General features: G+C 33.3%; 2 protein-coding genes and 1 long non-coding RNA gene across 3 annotated transcripts; 1 reads left to right on the forward strand and 2 right to left on the reverse strand.

The window, feature by feature from the left end:
* Positions 1–4,699: 4,699 nt before the first annotated feature.
* On the reverse strand, positions 4,700–5,044 carry LOC134702445 (uncharacterized). The gene has a single exon (XM_063563349.1). The coding sequence runs from the start codon at positions 5,042–5,044 to the stop codon at positions 4,700–4,702; it is 345 nt and encodes a 114-aa protein (XP_063419419.1).
* Positions 5,045–5,151: 107 nt separating this feature from the next.
* Positions 5,152–6,363, reverse strand: LOC134702446 (uncharacterized). The gene has a single exon (XM_063563350.1). It carries the CDS (start codon positions 6,361–6,363, stop codon positions 5,152–5,154), a length of 1,212 nt encoding a protein of 403 aa, XP_063419420.1.
* A 7,827-nt stretch (positions 6,364–14,190) lies between these two features.
* On the forward strand, positions 14,191–15,746 carry LOC134702449 (uncharacterized). Its single transcript, XR_010104412.1, has 3 exons — positions 14,191–14,322; positions 15,243–15,314; positions 15,675–15,746. It is a non-coding gene; the product is annotated as an uncharacterized LOC134702449 (long non-coding RNA).
* Positions 15,747–18,618: the final 2,872 nt, after the last annotated feature.

The following is an 18,618-nucleotide window of genomic DNA, read 5'->3' on the forward strand; positions in this document are numbered from 1 at the left end:
ATCTAAAAAAAAGTATTTTCATCACCACCAGTCATGGCCTTCAGAAGACCTAAAAACATCCGTGACAAATTAGTGACTTCTGTATTAGCAAAGCAGCCTACTCCATCGCCCGGTTGCTACAAACAATGTGGTCGAAGGAATTGTTTGTGTTGTAAAGCTGCCAATACAAGCAGTTCTTTCATCAGCTCCGTTACTAAACAAAATTATACCATCTACTCAAATTCCAACTGTAAAACGGAGAACTCAATTTATATATTAACATGTGACACTTGTGGCATTCAGTATGTGGGAGAAACAATGGACAAATTTAATATTCGGCTAAATAACCATCGTTCATCGTACAAAACCAACAAAAACTGTCCTCTCACAAGACATCTTCGTTCAACGAAACATCCTTTTGAAAATGTCACTTTCCAAATTATAGAAGTCAACACAGAGTGGGACACCACGGCGAGAAGGAGAAGAGAAAACTTTTGGATCCACCAACTCCACACTTTAGAACCTGATGGTCTTAACGAAAAAGACGAGAAAAGATACAGGACAGATAAAGAATAATTTAAAAAACAAAGCATCGTCCTTTTTATCCCGTAATATCGGCCAATGGACGTTGCTAATTTCAACTACCAATTATGTATTTTTAAGGCAGCTAAATCCAAGAGCAACATATACATGGAGCTGCAAAAATTTTTAATTTCAAGGCAGCTCAATCCAAATTCAACATAGACATTGAGCTGCAAAATTTTCTTATTTTCAAGGCAGCTAAGTTCAACATATACATTGAGCTGCAAAAGTTTCTTATCATCTACATCCGATTTCACCTGGATAGATGCACGCTTGATAAAGCTAGTTGGTCTAGCGAAATATTGCGTTTATTTCATCATTTTATAAATATTTTAAACATTCTTATATTTACATACTAAATAGTGTGTTAAAATTACATTGTTAGGCAATCTATATATATTTGCGAAAGCAAATTTACAGATCTAACATTGTTGGGTTGATGTTTAGACGAGTTGTATATAGTTGTTCGACCTGTTAGTCAAATGCGTTTTGTTAAAATATACTTTTTCACTTTTTTGGTCTTTTGGAAAATGTTGTTTGTGCTGTTTTTAGACCCTTCTACAACGAAATTTGTTTGACATGCACACGTATAAAAATTGCGGTTTTTATCCAACGCAATCATAGGTTTGAACGTAGTTTTCAATTTAGACTCGTTTATATTTTTTGTTTGGGCATGTATCATATTTTCCCTCCGGTTTATATGATCCGTTCATCCTATATTGTCTCTTAAAATTCAAGAGTCAATCTTAAATTGAGAGTAAATTATATGGCCTTCCAAATACCGTTTCGATCCCTAACATCACTGAAGAGACATATATTGTCGAAATCTAGATCTGGTGTACTAAAGAAATATTGACACCGAATGTTTGTGGCACAACATCATAGCCACAAGTTAACAATTTTTTTTTTCTGTGACTTATTAAATTTATATTCAGATCCATTTTCTTACATCTTGTGATCAATTTTATTTGGCAATCGACAATGGCAGTCAACAGGGTTTAAGAACATCAGTTGTTCGACCTGTTAGTCAAATGCGTTTTGTTAAAATATTCTTTTTCACTTTTTTGGTCTCTTGGAAAATGTTGTTTGTGCTGTTTTTAGACCCTTCTACAACGAAATTTGTTTGACATGCACACGTATAAAAATTGCGGTTTTTATCCAACGCAATCATAGGTTTGAACGTAGTTTTCAATTTAGACTCGTTTATATTTTTTGTTTTGGCATGTATCATATTTTCCCTCCGGTTTATATGATCCGTTCATCCTATATTGTCTCTTAAAATTCAAGAGTCAATCTTAAATTGAGAGTAAATTATATGGCCTTCCAAATACCGTTTCGATCCCTAACATCACTGAAGAGACATATATTGTCGAAATCTAGATCTGGTGTACTAAAGAAATATTGACACCGAATGTTTGTGGCACAACATCATAGCCACAAGTTAACAATTTTTTTTTCTGTGACTTATTAAATTTATATTCAGATCCATTTTGTTACATCTTGTGATCAATTTTATTTGGCAATCGTCAATGGCAGTCAACAGGGTTTAAGAACATCAGTTGTTCGACCTGTTAGTCAAATGCGTTTTGTTAAAATATACTTTTTCACTTTTTTGGTCTTTTGGAAAATGTTGTTTGTGCTGTTTTTAGACCCTTCTACAACGAAATTTGTTTGACATGCACACGTATAAAAATTGCGGTTTTTATCCAACGCAATCATAGGTTTGAACGTAGTTTTCAATTTAGAGTCGTTTATATTTTTTGTTTGGGCATGTATCATATTTTCCCTCCGGTTTATATGATCCGTTCATCCTATATTGTCTCTTAAAATTCAAGAGTCAATCTTAAATTGAGAGTAAATTATATGGCCTTCCAAATACCGTTTCGATCTCTAACATCACTGAAGAGACATATATTGTCGAAATCTAGATCTGGTGTACTAAAGAAATATTGACACCGAATGTTTGTGGCACAACATCATAGCCACAAGTTAACAAATTTTTTTTTCTGTGACTTATTAAATTTATATTCAGATCCATTTTATTTGGCAATCGTCAATGGCAGTCAACAGGGTTTAAGAACATCAGTTGTTCGACCTTTTAGTCAAATGCGTTTTGTTAAAATATACTTTTTCACCTTTTTGGTCTTTTGGAAAATGTTGTTTGTGCTGTTTTTAGACCCTTCTACAACGAAATTTGTTTGACATGCACACGTATAAAAATTGCGGTTTTTATCCAACGCAATCATAGGTTTGAACGTAGTTTTCAATTTAGACTCGTATATATATATATATATATAAACATCTGAAAACAACAATAACCACAATGACTCCTAATAACAAAAACCTTGAAATATCCTGTTAGGTACAACTTAGCTAGAAAAAGTAAACCTTGTACCAACGAGAGCTAAAATGTAGCCGAAATGAATGTTAACATGTAACTAAATACATACATAAATAACTCGATCATCAACGACCTCGCCAGCCAGGAACAACCAAACGAAACCCATTGATGAGATAAACTGGAAACCTGGGTCCGACCTCATGCGACAAGTCATCTCACGAGACATACTCAGACGAATATATTGTTTTGAAAATATATGTAAATGCATGTATTAAATTATATACACAATTTTATTGGAACTTGAATGTTGCCCTGTCTGCGGCGGGGTAGAAAGTGATAATATCAGGGAAAAAATTTCCCGCTATAAAATTAGTCACGTGTCTTATACCTAGTGACTAAAACTTATAAAATTACTACGCTAGTACCGTATATACAATAATTTCTCCCTATACTACGAAACGTGAGAAATTATACGTATAACCTATACGCTCATATCTATTATAAGGCATAAATGAATAAAATATATATGGTATTGCCGATAGCCCAGCAAGCATAGAAATACCAAAGAAAGGGTTGGAGTGTAGTAAAAATAATAAATATATATATATATATCGTGTGGTCTAGCGGGACGGCTGCAGTGCAGGCGATTTGGTGTCACGATATCACAGTAGCATGGGTTCGAATCCCGGCGAGGGAAGAACCAAAAATTTGCGAAAGCAAATTTACAGATCTAACATTGTTGGGTTGATGTTGAGACGAGTTGTATATACATTATGTACACAGCCATGTATCACCATCATTGATGGCGATCCGATGGATACATCTGTTGTAGGGTTGTCACTGACTCAGACGTACTTATGAATATAATTATTTTCTGTGACTGTATCTTACATTAATTTGTAGGATCCTTTACTATAGATAATTTAGCTGATCTGTAACAATAACATCTTCATGCCTTATATATCATGTACTGTAGTACGCCGCTAGATTAAAACTGACGAGGAAAGGTAACATATGGCCACCGAAAGCTCTTTTTTGAGAGCCCAGGTGGTCGTGTGGTCTAGCGGGACGGCTGCAGTGCAGGCGATTTGGTGTCACGATATCACAGTAGCATGGGTTCGAATCCCGGCGTGGGAAGAACCAAAAATTTGCGAAAGCAAATTTACAGATCTAACATTGTTGGGTTGATGTTGAGACGAGTTGTATATATATATATCACTGACCCAATTTTTGTGAGACTGAAATTCTCTTTTCTAACGTATCTTCGATATAACCATCTTTGGAAAAATCTGTCTTCCACCTCCCATGTCGCTTTATGCATCTTTCATTTACATTAGACTTAGCAGCTGCAGTTGCACCACCCGATCGTAAAGAATGAAGACCAAGATTTAGACTTGGGGCTACCAGCTTAAGTCTCTTTACAATGTTTTCTTTAGCTGCAGTGTAGCTAATATGTTTTTTCTTATATATAAGTTTGGCTACGCCTTTGGATCTAAATATAGGTTTAAATATGAATTGTTCAGATTGTGCGTCTAAACCAGCTAAAGACAAATATCTTAAATACATGTTAACTGGACAAGCGATAGAAATAGCTTTAGAAATAAGAATTTCGTTCCCTTGTCTGTATTGATCAGTTTTGCTATGAGAAATAAAAAGTTTTGAATGATCTTCGAAAATACTAACATCTTTGCATCTTAATTTACTAATCTCATCGAACCTAAGAAAACCCGAATAAGACAACAAAATCATAGAGAGATCCCTAACTATAAGTAAATCTGAACTATCTGTGTACATAGATCATAAATCAATCAACATGTCATTGTTAACTGGATCCTTTTTGTTTACAGGCCTTTCATTACGTCTTTTGGCGGATTCTAAAAGATATTTTACAAATGAATTTTCTGTCGGATCATTAAAACCGTTAATATCATAGGCCCATTTGATTGAATATACAGCTGAATTTACAACACTTGGAGAACATTGTTCATCTATCAATTTTGTAATGTAAAGTGCTATATGAACAGGCTCGGCTGGCAATTCATTTAAACTGTTTTCGATTGCGAATTTCTTCCATCTATTAAAACTTGAATAGTACTTTTTACAGGTATTCTCACTTCTCGAATCAACAAGGAATGTAGTCATCTTTCCAGCTAAGTTGTAAATGTTACAGTTCTCTGAAACGCCACTCTCTACTTAAGAAGCTTCAACATTTCGTTTGAGGTTCACACCTGTAAATAACAATTGTATTATTAAAAAACTATTCTCAAAGCTAGCATTCTAAATTTCATTGGCAACTTTGCGAAAACTCCGTTATTGTCTGCTCCTTTTACTATCACCCTTTTTCCCGACAAATATTCTATGTCTTGTATATAATGTGCTATACCTTTTGATGTGTAAATCAACGGCCAAAAAGGGGCCGATTTCCATTCAGGAATAACTAAGGTACATGCAGCCTTGTCATGCTGAATGTTTTGTAAAACCATGGGAACAAGAGATGGTGGTGGAACTAACCAGTTTGTGTCTTTACCCCAATTTTGAGAGAATGCGTCTATGCCTTCTGAACCTGGACACCAATGCTTTGAGTTGAAACGTGTGCATTGTGTATTATAATGAGTAGCGAACCTGTCAATGTTATATGGTCCCCATGTACCATTGAAATAATTAAACAATTCGCCATGAATACCCCAATCATCGTTATCAGTGTTTCTGCTCAATTTGTCTGCATATTGATTGTCTGCCCTTGGTAGCCATTTAGAATTTAAAATAATGTTCTTTTCTGAACTAATATAGTGAATATCTACTGCTATGTTTTGCAATATGCTTTCCTTACTGCCGACCTTTAGTATATGTGGGACGTTTTTATTATCCGATTTAATGCTAACCGACTTGTTATCTAAGCTAAATTTACTCTCATAAGTACATAATACTCGTCTTGCGCATTCTAATTCGCGCCACGTTGAACTTTCCAACTTTTCATCACTTGTCCAATTACCTGACATTTCACTGTTGTCAACACAAGTAACAACGCTAAACTGAGTGGATAAATAACCACCGAAGCCTACATCTGAGGCGTCACAAAAAATGTCAAAATCTGACACAAAATCATGATCAACTCTGCAAATGTCAACACCCTGCTTATTTAATTTTCTGAGCAAACTTTCCCAGAATAAAATTTCTGTAAGAGCATATGGGTTCATCTTTACAGGAGCATCCCAACTTGCTCGTCCCATGATACAATCATACAAGTATCTGGTGTGCAATCTCACCTTGTCACCAATAACAATCATCATGGAAATGGTTTGACCCAAAATACTGGCTAAAAATCTAGCACTGAATAACAATCTACCGTTTGTAGCTTCTATGCATAATTTGCGAATACCATTTTCGGCTTTCTCAATTCTCTCTTCCTTGATAAAAACTCTACCTATTATGGTATCCCATGTGTAACCTAACCAATCCATACTCTGACTAGGTAACCAATGACATTTTTCATGAGCTATTAAAAAATCCTAATCTTTCGAGTGTATTTTTAACTTCATAACTACTATTCATACAATTTTCAAAATCATTGCCCCCTCCGAGACCGTCATCTAAAAACATGATGACACGTTTACCTTCTGCCCTCATGTGTTTGACAACTTCTCTTAGCACTTTAGTAAATATATACCCGGCTGTTGCAATACCAAATGGCAATACATTAAACACAAAATAACGCATAATACCATCAAAAACAAATGCAAAACCAAGAAAAGACCTGTGTATTTCTGTGATCTCAATATGGTGATATGCCGATTTCAAATCATAGCTAAATAGAAAATCACCCTTTTTAAAAAGGTCTCGTGCGTTTTTTGTATCTTCGTACTTAAATCTAAATTTAAATAGATGTGGGTTCAAATGCCGACAATCTAAAACCAGCCTAGGTTTGTTCTTATTGTAAGCAACTGTAAGAGGGTTTACAACAAAAGGTCTTTCTTTTACTTCTGAAATACATTTTTTCTCGATTAATTTTCTTATTTCATCTTTAACAAATTTTGGATTATCAAGTGAAGATCTGTTATTCTTCAACAATTCTGATTTTGGTTCTGTCTTGAAAGGTATCTTGTATCCGTTTTCCATAACATCCAAAATATGTGTATTGCTTGTAATTGATTTCCATTCAGGTAATTTAGATTTTAACTGACCAACAGGTGAGAAAATACCTGAAGGCTGATCAACCGTGACATTTAACGGCGATTTAAAACCGACCTTATTATTGCAATAAACTGTCATGTGACCATCAGTTTCTATTGAACTATGTTCAGTATCATTTAAATTTGAACAAATACTATTAGTCAAGATTGGCAAATTAAATAAAGTTTTAAAAGTACTTATTTTCTTCTTATCCGGACAATTGTCCGTCCAATGGCCTCTCAATCTACAGTTGAAGCACCTGCCAGGTTTTCAAGAAGAGTTGGTATTCTCTGCCTTCTCTCTTGTGTATGGTGCTTTTCTTGGGACAATTTTCTTAGATTTCTCTGCTTTCTGTTTTCTTTCTGCTCTGTTTTGTGCCCTGATTATTTTCTTCTCATCTTCCGAATCGTCGGCGATAGGATTTGTCACATATTCACTCACAACCTTCCAACCCAGTTCCGAGGAATCTGCCATTTTAATCAGTGTTTGTCTTTCTTTCACTAATTCCATACCTTCTACTATCTTTGCTTTAGCTGTTTGTACGGAATATACGCTCAAATCTGGCCCTTCTAAGTTAACGTCTGCTTCTTTCAGCTTGGAAAGTACCCTGGATTCATGTTTGAACTGATTCTCATTGCCTTTTCTCTTGAAAGAGTAATTGTCAGTAACGGTCTGCTCGATTTTGTACATTTGAGACTGTGAAATGTCCTGTTGAGATTATCCGAAAGACGATAATCTGGAATCCATGATAGAAGAAATGCTATTCAATATGTCTTGTTGAAGGTTAGAAACGACATTCTTCACTTCAAGCGAAATGGCGTCTTTAATTGAACTAGATATTCCGGTGTCCATACTTCAATGTTGCCCTGTCTGCGGCGGGCTAGAAAGTGATAATATCAGGGAAAAAATTTCCCGCTATAAAATTAGTCACTTGTCTTATACCTAGTGACTAAAACTTATAAAATTACTACGCAAGTACCGTATAAACAATAATTTCTCCCTATACTACGAAACGTGAGAAATTATACTTAATATCAAAATTACCAGGATTATAATTGAGTTTGTCTCATTGGTACTCATTATACCATATTTACCTTCTCATATTAATTACAATTATTTATTTGCTTTAAAAATATCCGGATTGTTGTTTTTTTTGTTATGATTTTTCTATATACACATGGAAAAAAGTATTGCAACACCTTGATTTTTTAAAACTTGAAAAATCAGCATCTTTTTTTGGATGAAATATAATAAAATATGTGTATAATATTATTGAAACATGGTTTATGATAACATTGGCATTGAAACGAACAAACAATGTTAGTAAACAAAATGATTTATATAACCACAATTTTAATAACAAAATGAAGTGTTTTTTTTGTACAAAAAATTGCATTTGACCACTTTTACTGTAGTCGAACTTGACAATGTCAGACATTTCAAAATTAATATTCAGATGACTGTTCACATCATGGTTGATCGTTAAACGCCAAAGAATTAGTACTTTATACGCAGCCTCTATTCAAACGGATAACCGCATCTTAACGTCTTCTGATCCCTGCCATAAATCGACTAATTTGTTTCTAAGGTAGCAGCAACCATTTCTGATGAAGGGCATCGTTTATTTCATGATGTGTTTGAACTGGGATGTCCTTTCGCGCACTTTCCGTCCAATAGTGTCCCATATTTGCTTGATATGGTTCAAAGCCGGGCTACGATCGGGCCAAGGAAGATGAACCAAATTCCATTTGAACATTGGATCTTCCTCCACGATGTCAATTTCCAACTTTGGCGAGCTCTGCACTACATTGGATACGGAAAACTGTGTGTCTGTTCGTTAGCAAAGGTCTCCGAAATGGTCTTATCGCACGATAACCAGCAGCGATGAGTTGATCTCGAACAGTTCTTGTTAAAAGGCTCCTGTATGGCCACCACTCTCTTTTTTAGGATTGTCTTGTATGCAATGGGTTTCCATCTGATCAACCTTCATTATGCTTGATTTTCTCTAGCAAATGGAAAAGGGGTCTTCATTATCTCGGAAGGTCTTTAACAGCGTGTAGTGCCTGCTTGTTATTCTCAAAACGACTTATAGTGGAATGGTGATGACCAACAATACATTTGTTACAGCGACATCCCTGCTTCTCTTATGCTGATAATCTGCCATCTTGATGCAGTTTAGAGTTGTCAAGGACCTATTACAAGGTGTCAATTACATAACTTTAAAAACTTGATTATTTAAAGTGTTGAAAACAATTAGGATAAATACATCTGTTTTGCTATTTACGAGTAGTAGCTGCATGTGCAGATAAAACTTATCGAGTAGATATTTATTGATTTAACTCAGGTGATACTTAAATAATGTTTAACTAGTTCTATTTTACTAAATTATATCACAAAAAAATAAAGAGTTGTTTTTTTAATTCAATTTCAATTTGGTGTTGCAATACTTTTTTCCATGTATATATATATATATATATAGATCTGAGAAAAAAAATCTTTGTTTCACTTTAATAAACAATAAACTCAAAATTGCCAAATGGTGTCTTCTTATGAAGAATTCTGAGAATATTTTTTTACTCGGAGAAAAAAGTTTTATGTCGCCGGGGCCAGTTCCGTTTTTTCGGTTTAGATTCAGCATGTTTAAGCACATTCATTTACTTATGTCAGCTAAACAAGTCTCTAGACGTGACGATATGTTGTCCATATTCATGTCTATTGGAAATGACTCAATTTTTAACAATGAAGAAAAAAAATTAAACCATGGGTGTCAAAATACACAATCTACAAGTAGATCAATTTCTAAAATTACAACATTTCCAATACTAAATCAACAACCCCATGTAGAAAGCTCAGACTTGTATATTATATAAGGTTTATGGTGTTGCTATGTGAATAAATACCGTAAGTACCATCGATATATTTTCCTGCTAGCTGTATGCCTATCTGGAACACGCAAATTTGCTGTATATATATGCAACTAGATAAGAGTAGTTCATGGACAATATTTCAATGGAGTCGTTGATATGCAGCAGATAGTTATCAAAGGTACCAGGCTTATAATCGTATCTTTACTTGGTGGCATTATAGATTTTATGCATTCTGTAAACTCTGACAACTGGAGAAACATGATTTGTTGCTTGGCAGATCATATATTTAAGGCCGAATTATCTGAGCATAGGTTTAATTTGGGTCACTAAAATATTTGCATCAAACAAATGTAGCATGTAGATATGTTCCGGACCATATGAGTATTTGGACCATACACGTATGGTCATGAACATATGCGTATACTCATATGGTCGGACCATATGAGTATAATACTCGTTTGGTTATTAACGGGCCGGACCATATGAGTATTTGTACCATGTAGGTATATTTTTTTTAAAATTACATTATAAAAGTTTCAATAATACAAAAACTTTAACTAAAAAACAATGATGGTTACATGACAATCTATTATTTTATAATTCAAATACTACGTACAATTTAAATATTGATGCCATAGTTAATTTTCATCGCTAATTACATTCTTGCATGAAGGCTTGGGGTGACATTTACTTCCACACGGTACCATAGCTTTTTGCATTTGCAAGTTTTGGTTGTGCACGATCCTTTTCATTTACACCTTTAGTTTGCGAGAGAAAAGCTAGCCTTTATGTAGCTGTGTACAGTGATACCGAGGTCTTTGGTCATTCCGATATGTCTATGGTGTTTTAAGAAGCTCTAGGTATCAAATATCGTAACATGACTGCAATACACCATATTCACAAGACAACTTAAATAAACTATTTTACTTTCAAATGACTTCTTCACTTGTGTTACAGTTCATTATAAATTTTTGGATTTTTTTTTTAATCGACATATTGCTATTCACGCGTAATAACAAATCGGTAAAAACCATCGGTAATGACCATCGGAATAAAATGTGTTTATTATAGTTTTGACAAGTAAGTAAAATTAACTATGTTACAATTCTAATTTTTAATTAGCTTATCTTTTTATTATAATATAATAATAAAATCACCTATATGATACCGTCCTTTTTAAGCAACGGTCATACCATATGAAGAGTTTAGAAGTATTAAAAGTAAACTGTAACAGCGTGTTAATTACCCCGACCAGACACGTACGGTCGCACCATACGCGTATGGTCGGACCATATGAGTATATACCCATATGGTCATGACCATACGCGTATGGTCCAAATATTCATATGGTCCGGAACAGATATATTAGACATAAAATTGAGAAAGGAAATGGTGAATATGTCAAAGCGACAACCACCCGACCATAGAGCAGACAACAGCCGAAGGCAACCATTGGGTCTTCAATGAAGCGAGAATTCCCGCACCCGTTGGTGTCCTTCATCTGGCCCCTAAAAATATGCATAATAGTACAGTGATAATTGACGTCATACTAAACTCCGAATTATACACAAGAAACTCAAATTTAAAACATCTATATTATATAAATAGTATACTTGTGTTTACAAATGTAAATCTTCAGTATAATGGAAATAAAGAGAATCAATCCATCAATCAATCAATTAATCATGAACAATGTAATTTTTGAGTTTTAAATTTGTTCTACATTTACTTGATGATTGGAAATTCAAACCCCTCTCACGAGTCGATTTTTTTTTCTTCAAAAATAAGCATTTGATTTTTATTGTTTTGTTGATCAACAATCTAAATTTAAATATTTACATACTTTGGATTCATTTATTTTTCATAGTTACCAATTTTCGTGGACAAGGGAAAACTTGAATGTTCGTTGATATTTAATTTCGTGGTTTTGATGAAGTCTACACATAAGCTTATAAAAAATGGTAATTCGTTGAACATTTAATTTTGTGGTTCACTTGTAACCACGAAATCCACGAAATTGGTATCTAACGAGAATGAATGAATCCATAGTAAAATTGAAACTAGAGGCTCTAAAGAGCCTGTGTCGCTCACCTTGGTCAATGTGAATATTAAACAAAGGACGCAGATGGATTCATGACAACTTTGTGTTTTGGTGATGGTAATGTGTTTGTACATCTTACCTTACTGTACATTCTTGCTGCTAACAATAATCTCTATCTACAATGAACTTGGCCCAGTAGTTTTAGTGGAAAATGATAGTAAAAATTTACAAATTTTATGAAAATTGTTAAAAGTTGACTGTAAAGGACCATTACTCCTTAGGGGGTCAATTGACCATTTTAGTCATGTTGACTTATTTGTAAATCTTACTTTGCTGAACATTATTGCTGTTTACAGTTTATCTCTATCTATTATATTCAAGATAATAACCAAAAACAGCAAAATTTCCTTAAAATTACCAAACCAGGGGCAGCAACCCAACAAAGGGTTGTCTGATTCATCTGAAAAGTTCAGGGCAGATAGATCTTAACCTGATAAACAATCTTAACCCACATCAGATTTGCTGTAAATGCTTTGGTTTTTGAGTTATAAGCCAAAAACTGCATTTCACCACTATGTTCTTTTTTTAGCCATGGCAGCCATCTTGGATAGTTGGCCGGGTCACCGGACACATTTTTTAAACTAAATATCCCAAAGATGATTGTGGCCAAGTTTGGTTTAAATTGGCCCAGTAGTTTCAGAGGAGAAGATTTTTGTAATAGATTACAAAGATTTACGAAAAATGGTTAAAAATTGACTATAAAGGGCAATAACTCCGAAAGGGGTCAACTGACCATTTAGGTCATGTTGACTTATTTGTAAATCTTACTTTGCTGAACATTATTGCTGTTTACAGTTTATCTCTATCTATTATAATATTCAAGATAATAACCAAAAACAGCAAAATTTCCTTAAAATTAACAAATCAGGGGCAGCAACCTAACAATGGGTTGTCCGACACATCTGAAAATTTCAGGGCAGATAGATCTAGACCTGATAAACAATTTTACCCCATGTCAGATTTGCTCTAAATGCTTTGGTTTTTGAGTTATAAGCCAAAAACTGCATTTCACCACTATGTTCTTTTTTTAGCCATGGCGGCCATCTTAGATAGTTGGCTGCGTCACCGGACACATTTTTTAAACTAAGTACCCCAATGATGAATGTGGCCAAGTTTGGTTTAATTTGGCCCAGTAGTTTCAGAGGAGAAGATTTTTGTAAAAGCTAACGACGGACGACGACGACGACGACGACGGACGACGACGACGACGACGACGGACGACGACGACGACGACGACGGACGACGACGACTACGACGGACGACGACGGACGCCGGACGCCAAGTGATGAGAAAAGCTCACTTGGCCCTTTGGGCCAGGTGAGCTTAAAAAGGATCAAAGACTAAAGACACATTTAAAGGGTGACTTAAAATAAATTATCTTCAATGAATGTGTAAGAAGTACTGTAAACACATTATAATTGTAAATTTAATTAATTCGGCTTTTCTTTTCTGATGAAAAATCCTTAGTTACCATAATTCGCTTGAAGCAAAAGCAAATTTATTTTAATGAATATTGCGAAATGTGTTCGTTCGAAGAAAACATCTAATATTGTATTCTTGGAATTTAGTGTGGTCTTTGGAAACTTTTTTATGTACATTGATATAGTTTTGTTATTGAAAGGAGAATCATAACATGCAAATGAATAATTTAAGTCACGCTACGAAGCAATTAATAAATGTCATACCTATATATGTATATACGATGATTCAAACTAGAATGTCAATATCACCAATCATGATGACGATGTTGGCCAGTTTCTTTTACATGATTATTTTGTTGTGTGTAGAAGGCGGTAAAATTGAAAACAATGAAGGTAGGACGTTAATGATATTAAAGTACTTTTAAAAATAACATACAGGAGGTATAACATTAAAATCAAAGAAACAACAAAATTTCTCTGCTTTGAACGTTTAAATAAATTTTAATCATACAAAGGGATAATGCTGTATATAATTACAGATTTTCATTTTTCACTGCAATTCTCTTTTTTGCAAAGGCTTGCAAGTTGGTTTAAATATAAAAAAATGTAGTCATACAAACCAGTACGCTTCATGTGTTAGTAATTAGAATTTTTGACTCCTGCACCAAAGTAATCTATATGTTAACTTTTTTACCACAAGAAACTATTTCTAATTATTAGCTTCGATGACAAAACAGAAACCTTCACCAGCAAACCGGAGAGAAATATCCGACGACATTACTGATAAATGGAAAACAAATTACAAGCGAGAATCATTAGACGTTGACTCAAAAGTTGATGATATGATGTTCTCATTACAAGGTATTTTTATTTTATTTTCCTCCTGAATCTTCAAAAAGAGGATTTTTTTTATTGCTTTTGTTAATATTGTCTTCTGAGATCAAATAGCGCAAATACAAAATTTAAACCTGGTATCTATGATGAGTTTATTTACAACCACTGCGACGATGCCACTGCTGGTGGAGTTTTATTCCCCGAGGGTATCACCAGCCCAGTGGTCAGCATGTGCTGACATGAAGTATCATTGGTATGGTTATTTTTAAAATTGACTGTTTACAAAACTTTTGAATTCTAGAAATACTAAGGCTTTTCTACTTCAGGAGTAGATTTCCTTACCTATATTCGACAAAAAATTTGGAATTTTGGTCCTCAAAGCTTCAACTTCGTACTCTATTTGGCCTTTTTAGCTTTTTCGGATTAAAGCGTCACTGTAGAGTCTCTGGTAGACAAAATGCGTGTCCGTCGTAAATACCAGATTTAACCCTGGTATCTATGATGAGCTCATATATATTATGAAAGCAAAACTCACTCATATGTTTCACCTTTAGAAAGCTTGCGGTTATAAGAATGCTCACCCGGTCATAGTTTGAGATGCTCTTAGTCTGTGTCCCATTAGTATATTCACATTTTTAGAACCTTTAAAACAAATAACCAGGTTTTAGTAAATGTTTAAATAACCATTTTACCTCGTATCATTGTCATTATAAGTTTTTATTCATAAGTCGGTATTTCCCTTAGCACTTATCATATGTCCAATTTTTACGAACGACCAAACATCTTGTACTCCTCTTTTTTAGGATTTTATTTTAATCAGGAATGCTCAAACTCATTTTGAAAACCAGGGGTTTTATTTTTTTTTCATCTGTTTATACTAATTTATTGTTTCACTTTAGTTCTTTATAGAAGATTGTTTACAATGTACCATGTCTCAAATATTACAGAGGTATGTTTCCACGATAAACCAAAAAAGACAGCGACTCAAATGTTAAAAGACACCCAATCCATACTGAACAGTGAGTTATTTAGAATTCTTAAAAGATTAAAACAAAAAAGGTATAACGTCACTTACATATACTTCAATTGGTTCTGTGAAATGTTAAGTAATAAATAGAGTAGTTTTTCCCATTTAATTATTGGTTTAATTATTACGTAAAAGAACGTCATAACCCATTTTGTTTAGTAAATATTGTATTTTTTATTGTACAGCATTTGCAATATAACATGCTAGTGTAACTAGTTTGATTCGTAAAGAAGCAGCGACATCTTCATTTGTCTTTTCATAGGAAGACTTAAAATGGCGAAACAAAAAGTGGTAATCCCAAGATATTAAATCTACCATCATTCGAGTTATTGTAATAATGATCTTATTGTAGATATTGATGTATACAGTGATGTAGTGAAACTTAACACACAGCTGAGAAATAAGTTAAAATGGATAGTGGAAGGCAAGTATTATTTGAAATGTAACATTGAATCATTGTATTTTTTAATGGTAAAATCAATAATCTAGAAATAATCAATGAATAAAAGAGAATTCAATAGAATTACAACAAATAGAAATTTTTGCTTATTGTTGAAGGCCGTACGGTTACCTTTTTTTTTTATAAATCTGTCATTTTGTCTCTTGAGGGGAGTTGTCTCATTGGCAAACATGTCACATCTTTTTTTTATATTGATCAGTTTATAAAATATTTCAGCAAGTAAAGGACCGAAAGAAGAATCGAGTATTATAAGGATGTTGAAAAATGATTTTCAGGGTAAGCAAATCCTTTTTGTATAAAATTATCATATTCTCTAATTTTTTTTGTGAACTTTGACCTTATCACACTTTTTACTGTAATTTGTGTATATTTGTCTAAACCAGAACCCACAATCTGACACTTGGTTGCCATGGTAACCAAGGTGTCCTAGCAACAAAAATTAATATTTTTTCATCAATCTTGATTGAAGGCAAGAAAACATACCAAATTGGGTGATAATCTGTTGACCCCCACTCATTGCATGATTTTCACACGGAGCCCTACTTAAGTGTTACATCAAGGTGATACATGTGTTCAATAATATTTATGGATGCTGCAAACGTTAAATGAGGAAAAAAAAGAAAAACAAATGGAGAAGTATAAATGTGCATATTGTTTATGATATGATAAAAGGAGCTATCAACGTGCACCGTGCACAGACTACTTATTCCTCTACCTTAGATATATATTTCGTACGACCTTAACTGTCAACTCGTTAGCTGACAGAAAAAACATAGAAATGTATACCCTTACCAAAAAGTGCTAACATGTTGCACATAAGATGTTCACGTTAGAAACTCACATGATTGCACACGAGTTTTTAACATGCAAATTAATTGAGCATTTTGTGAGCTAACAAATTGCACATATCAAACCAACCTAATTTGCATGTTAAAAACCTCACATGCAACTGCTCATATGAGCTTTTGTTTCTCATGTGCATTTTATTAGATTGCTCATATGAGCATTTGTTCACATGTTGCACACATGAATATTATAGTTGACCAAAACAAAATGGCTGATTCAAAATAGGAATATTTCTCAAAGAAAAAAGAAAATCTTTAATAATTCAGTTGAAAATAAAATAACTGATACATCATGTTAAAATAGTTATTCTTTAATTATTGTCAGTTAATTATAATGATTTTCATATCATTTGGTCTTTTTTTTATTTAAACAATAATCATGATCAGAGGAACACAACTCTTTCTGGGTCCATACTGGTTGCCTACGTTTCTTTTAAGGTGGGCTCTTATAATTAGTACCCTTCAATGGTGAAAAGACAACTACTCGCCTATTTCTCTTCTGAGACAAAATGTGAGATGTTCCCTATAATTGTAAAAAATTATAAAGTAATAAAATATCATACTGGTATATAATATAACACTATTATAAAGTTTAAGGTAAAAAAAAAATGGCTTGTTTGTCCTCACCGTATATACATGTATCTACCAATAACATGAATAAAAAGGCCATAATAAAAAAAATCATTCTTGCTTCTAAACAAAAAAATATTTCCATGATTCTGCATCATACTCCATATAATATACATGTTTACATTACATTTTGGTGACTTCCATAACTGACTATGCAGTATGCTAAGGTATGAAATTAGAAGGGACCCACAGATCAATGGTCACTGAAATTTGGTGTGGGCTAATGAAATTTCTGCTTTTCTTGTACATGTTGTATATGACTTTATATATGTGTACTACAATATTTAATCTGTTGGCTACCAAAGTCTTAAGTTCTATGCCTGGTATACTCTTTGCTAGTTGTTGAAGGCAGTATGTAACAGAGATCTATATTTGTTAATAATATCTATATTTGTTAATAATATTCCTTTGTTATTTGGTATCTAGTGAAAAAATGTCCTTTATATACATGTATCCCATAAATTCATCTGAAATCAGTGGTAATGATTAGGAAGTTTTTTTCCTATATGAATGTGTTTAGTGACTTGAAAATAGAAGTTTTGAATAAGTTCTTACCAATGGAGTAACAAATCCAGGTAATTCTTTTCTTGTTGTGGTGTCTGTTGGACTTTGGAAAAGACATTTTCTGCTATCTCTTGGTTGTGGTTGCACAGATGTAGGAGTAAGTACTGGTGATGTGGTTGTCATTGGAAATAAATCTGGCCTCTGAAAAAAAAATTCACACATATATACATGTACATACAATATGACAATATGACAATATTTTATTTGCACAAACACATTTACATTAAATGGTTATGGCATACAGAATTAAGACAATAAACTTACAATAGTTAAATTGATTACAATTATATTAGAGTGACAGTTGTATTCACAACAAAGAAGAAAAAAGGCTATAAATATCAACAGTTAACACATTATTAATGTTCATGAACAATTGAAAAAAGAACACAAACAAAAATTAGGTTGGCATTGCATATTAAAAGAAATACAAGTTATACAGATGTTCTTAATAAAAGACAATCATTAATATACTTTATGGTGATTTTTATAATGACTGATAGACTGCTATTTAAAAGTACAGTCAAATGCTTAAGTGTTATAGTGGACTGCAATTTGATAAAATTGAAATTGAAAATGAATACATACACTGTATATCTTTATTTCAATAGTTGAAGGTTATTGTAAGAATTGCATGTAAAATACTGTATGTTGTATCAATTATATATGTTATATGTATATGCCCCACTGGAGACCTAATTTGGAAAATAAAACTTTTTATCTTATCTTATATATATCAGAGCAATTCTGTTTACTAAATATTCAAAAATTTTAATGCATGTTATGACAAGAATCTATTA

Source organism: Mytilus trossulus, unplaced genomic scaffold (assembly GCF_036588685.1).
Source record: "Mytilus trossulus isolate FHL-02 unplaced genomic scaffold, PNRI_Mtr1.1.1.hap1 h1tg000463l__unscaffolded, whole genome shotgun sequence".
Classification (NCBI taxonomy): domain Eukaryota; kingdom Metazoa; phylum Mollusca; class Bivalvia; order Mytilida; family Mytilidae; genus Mytilus; species Mytilus trossulus.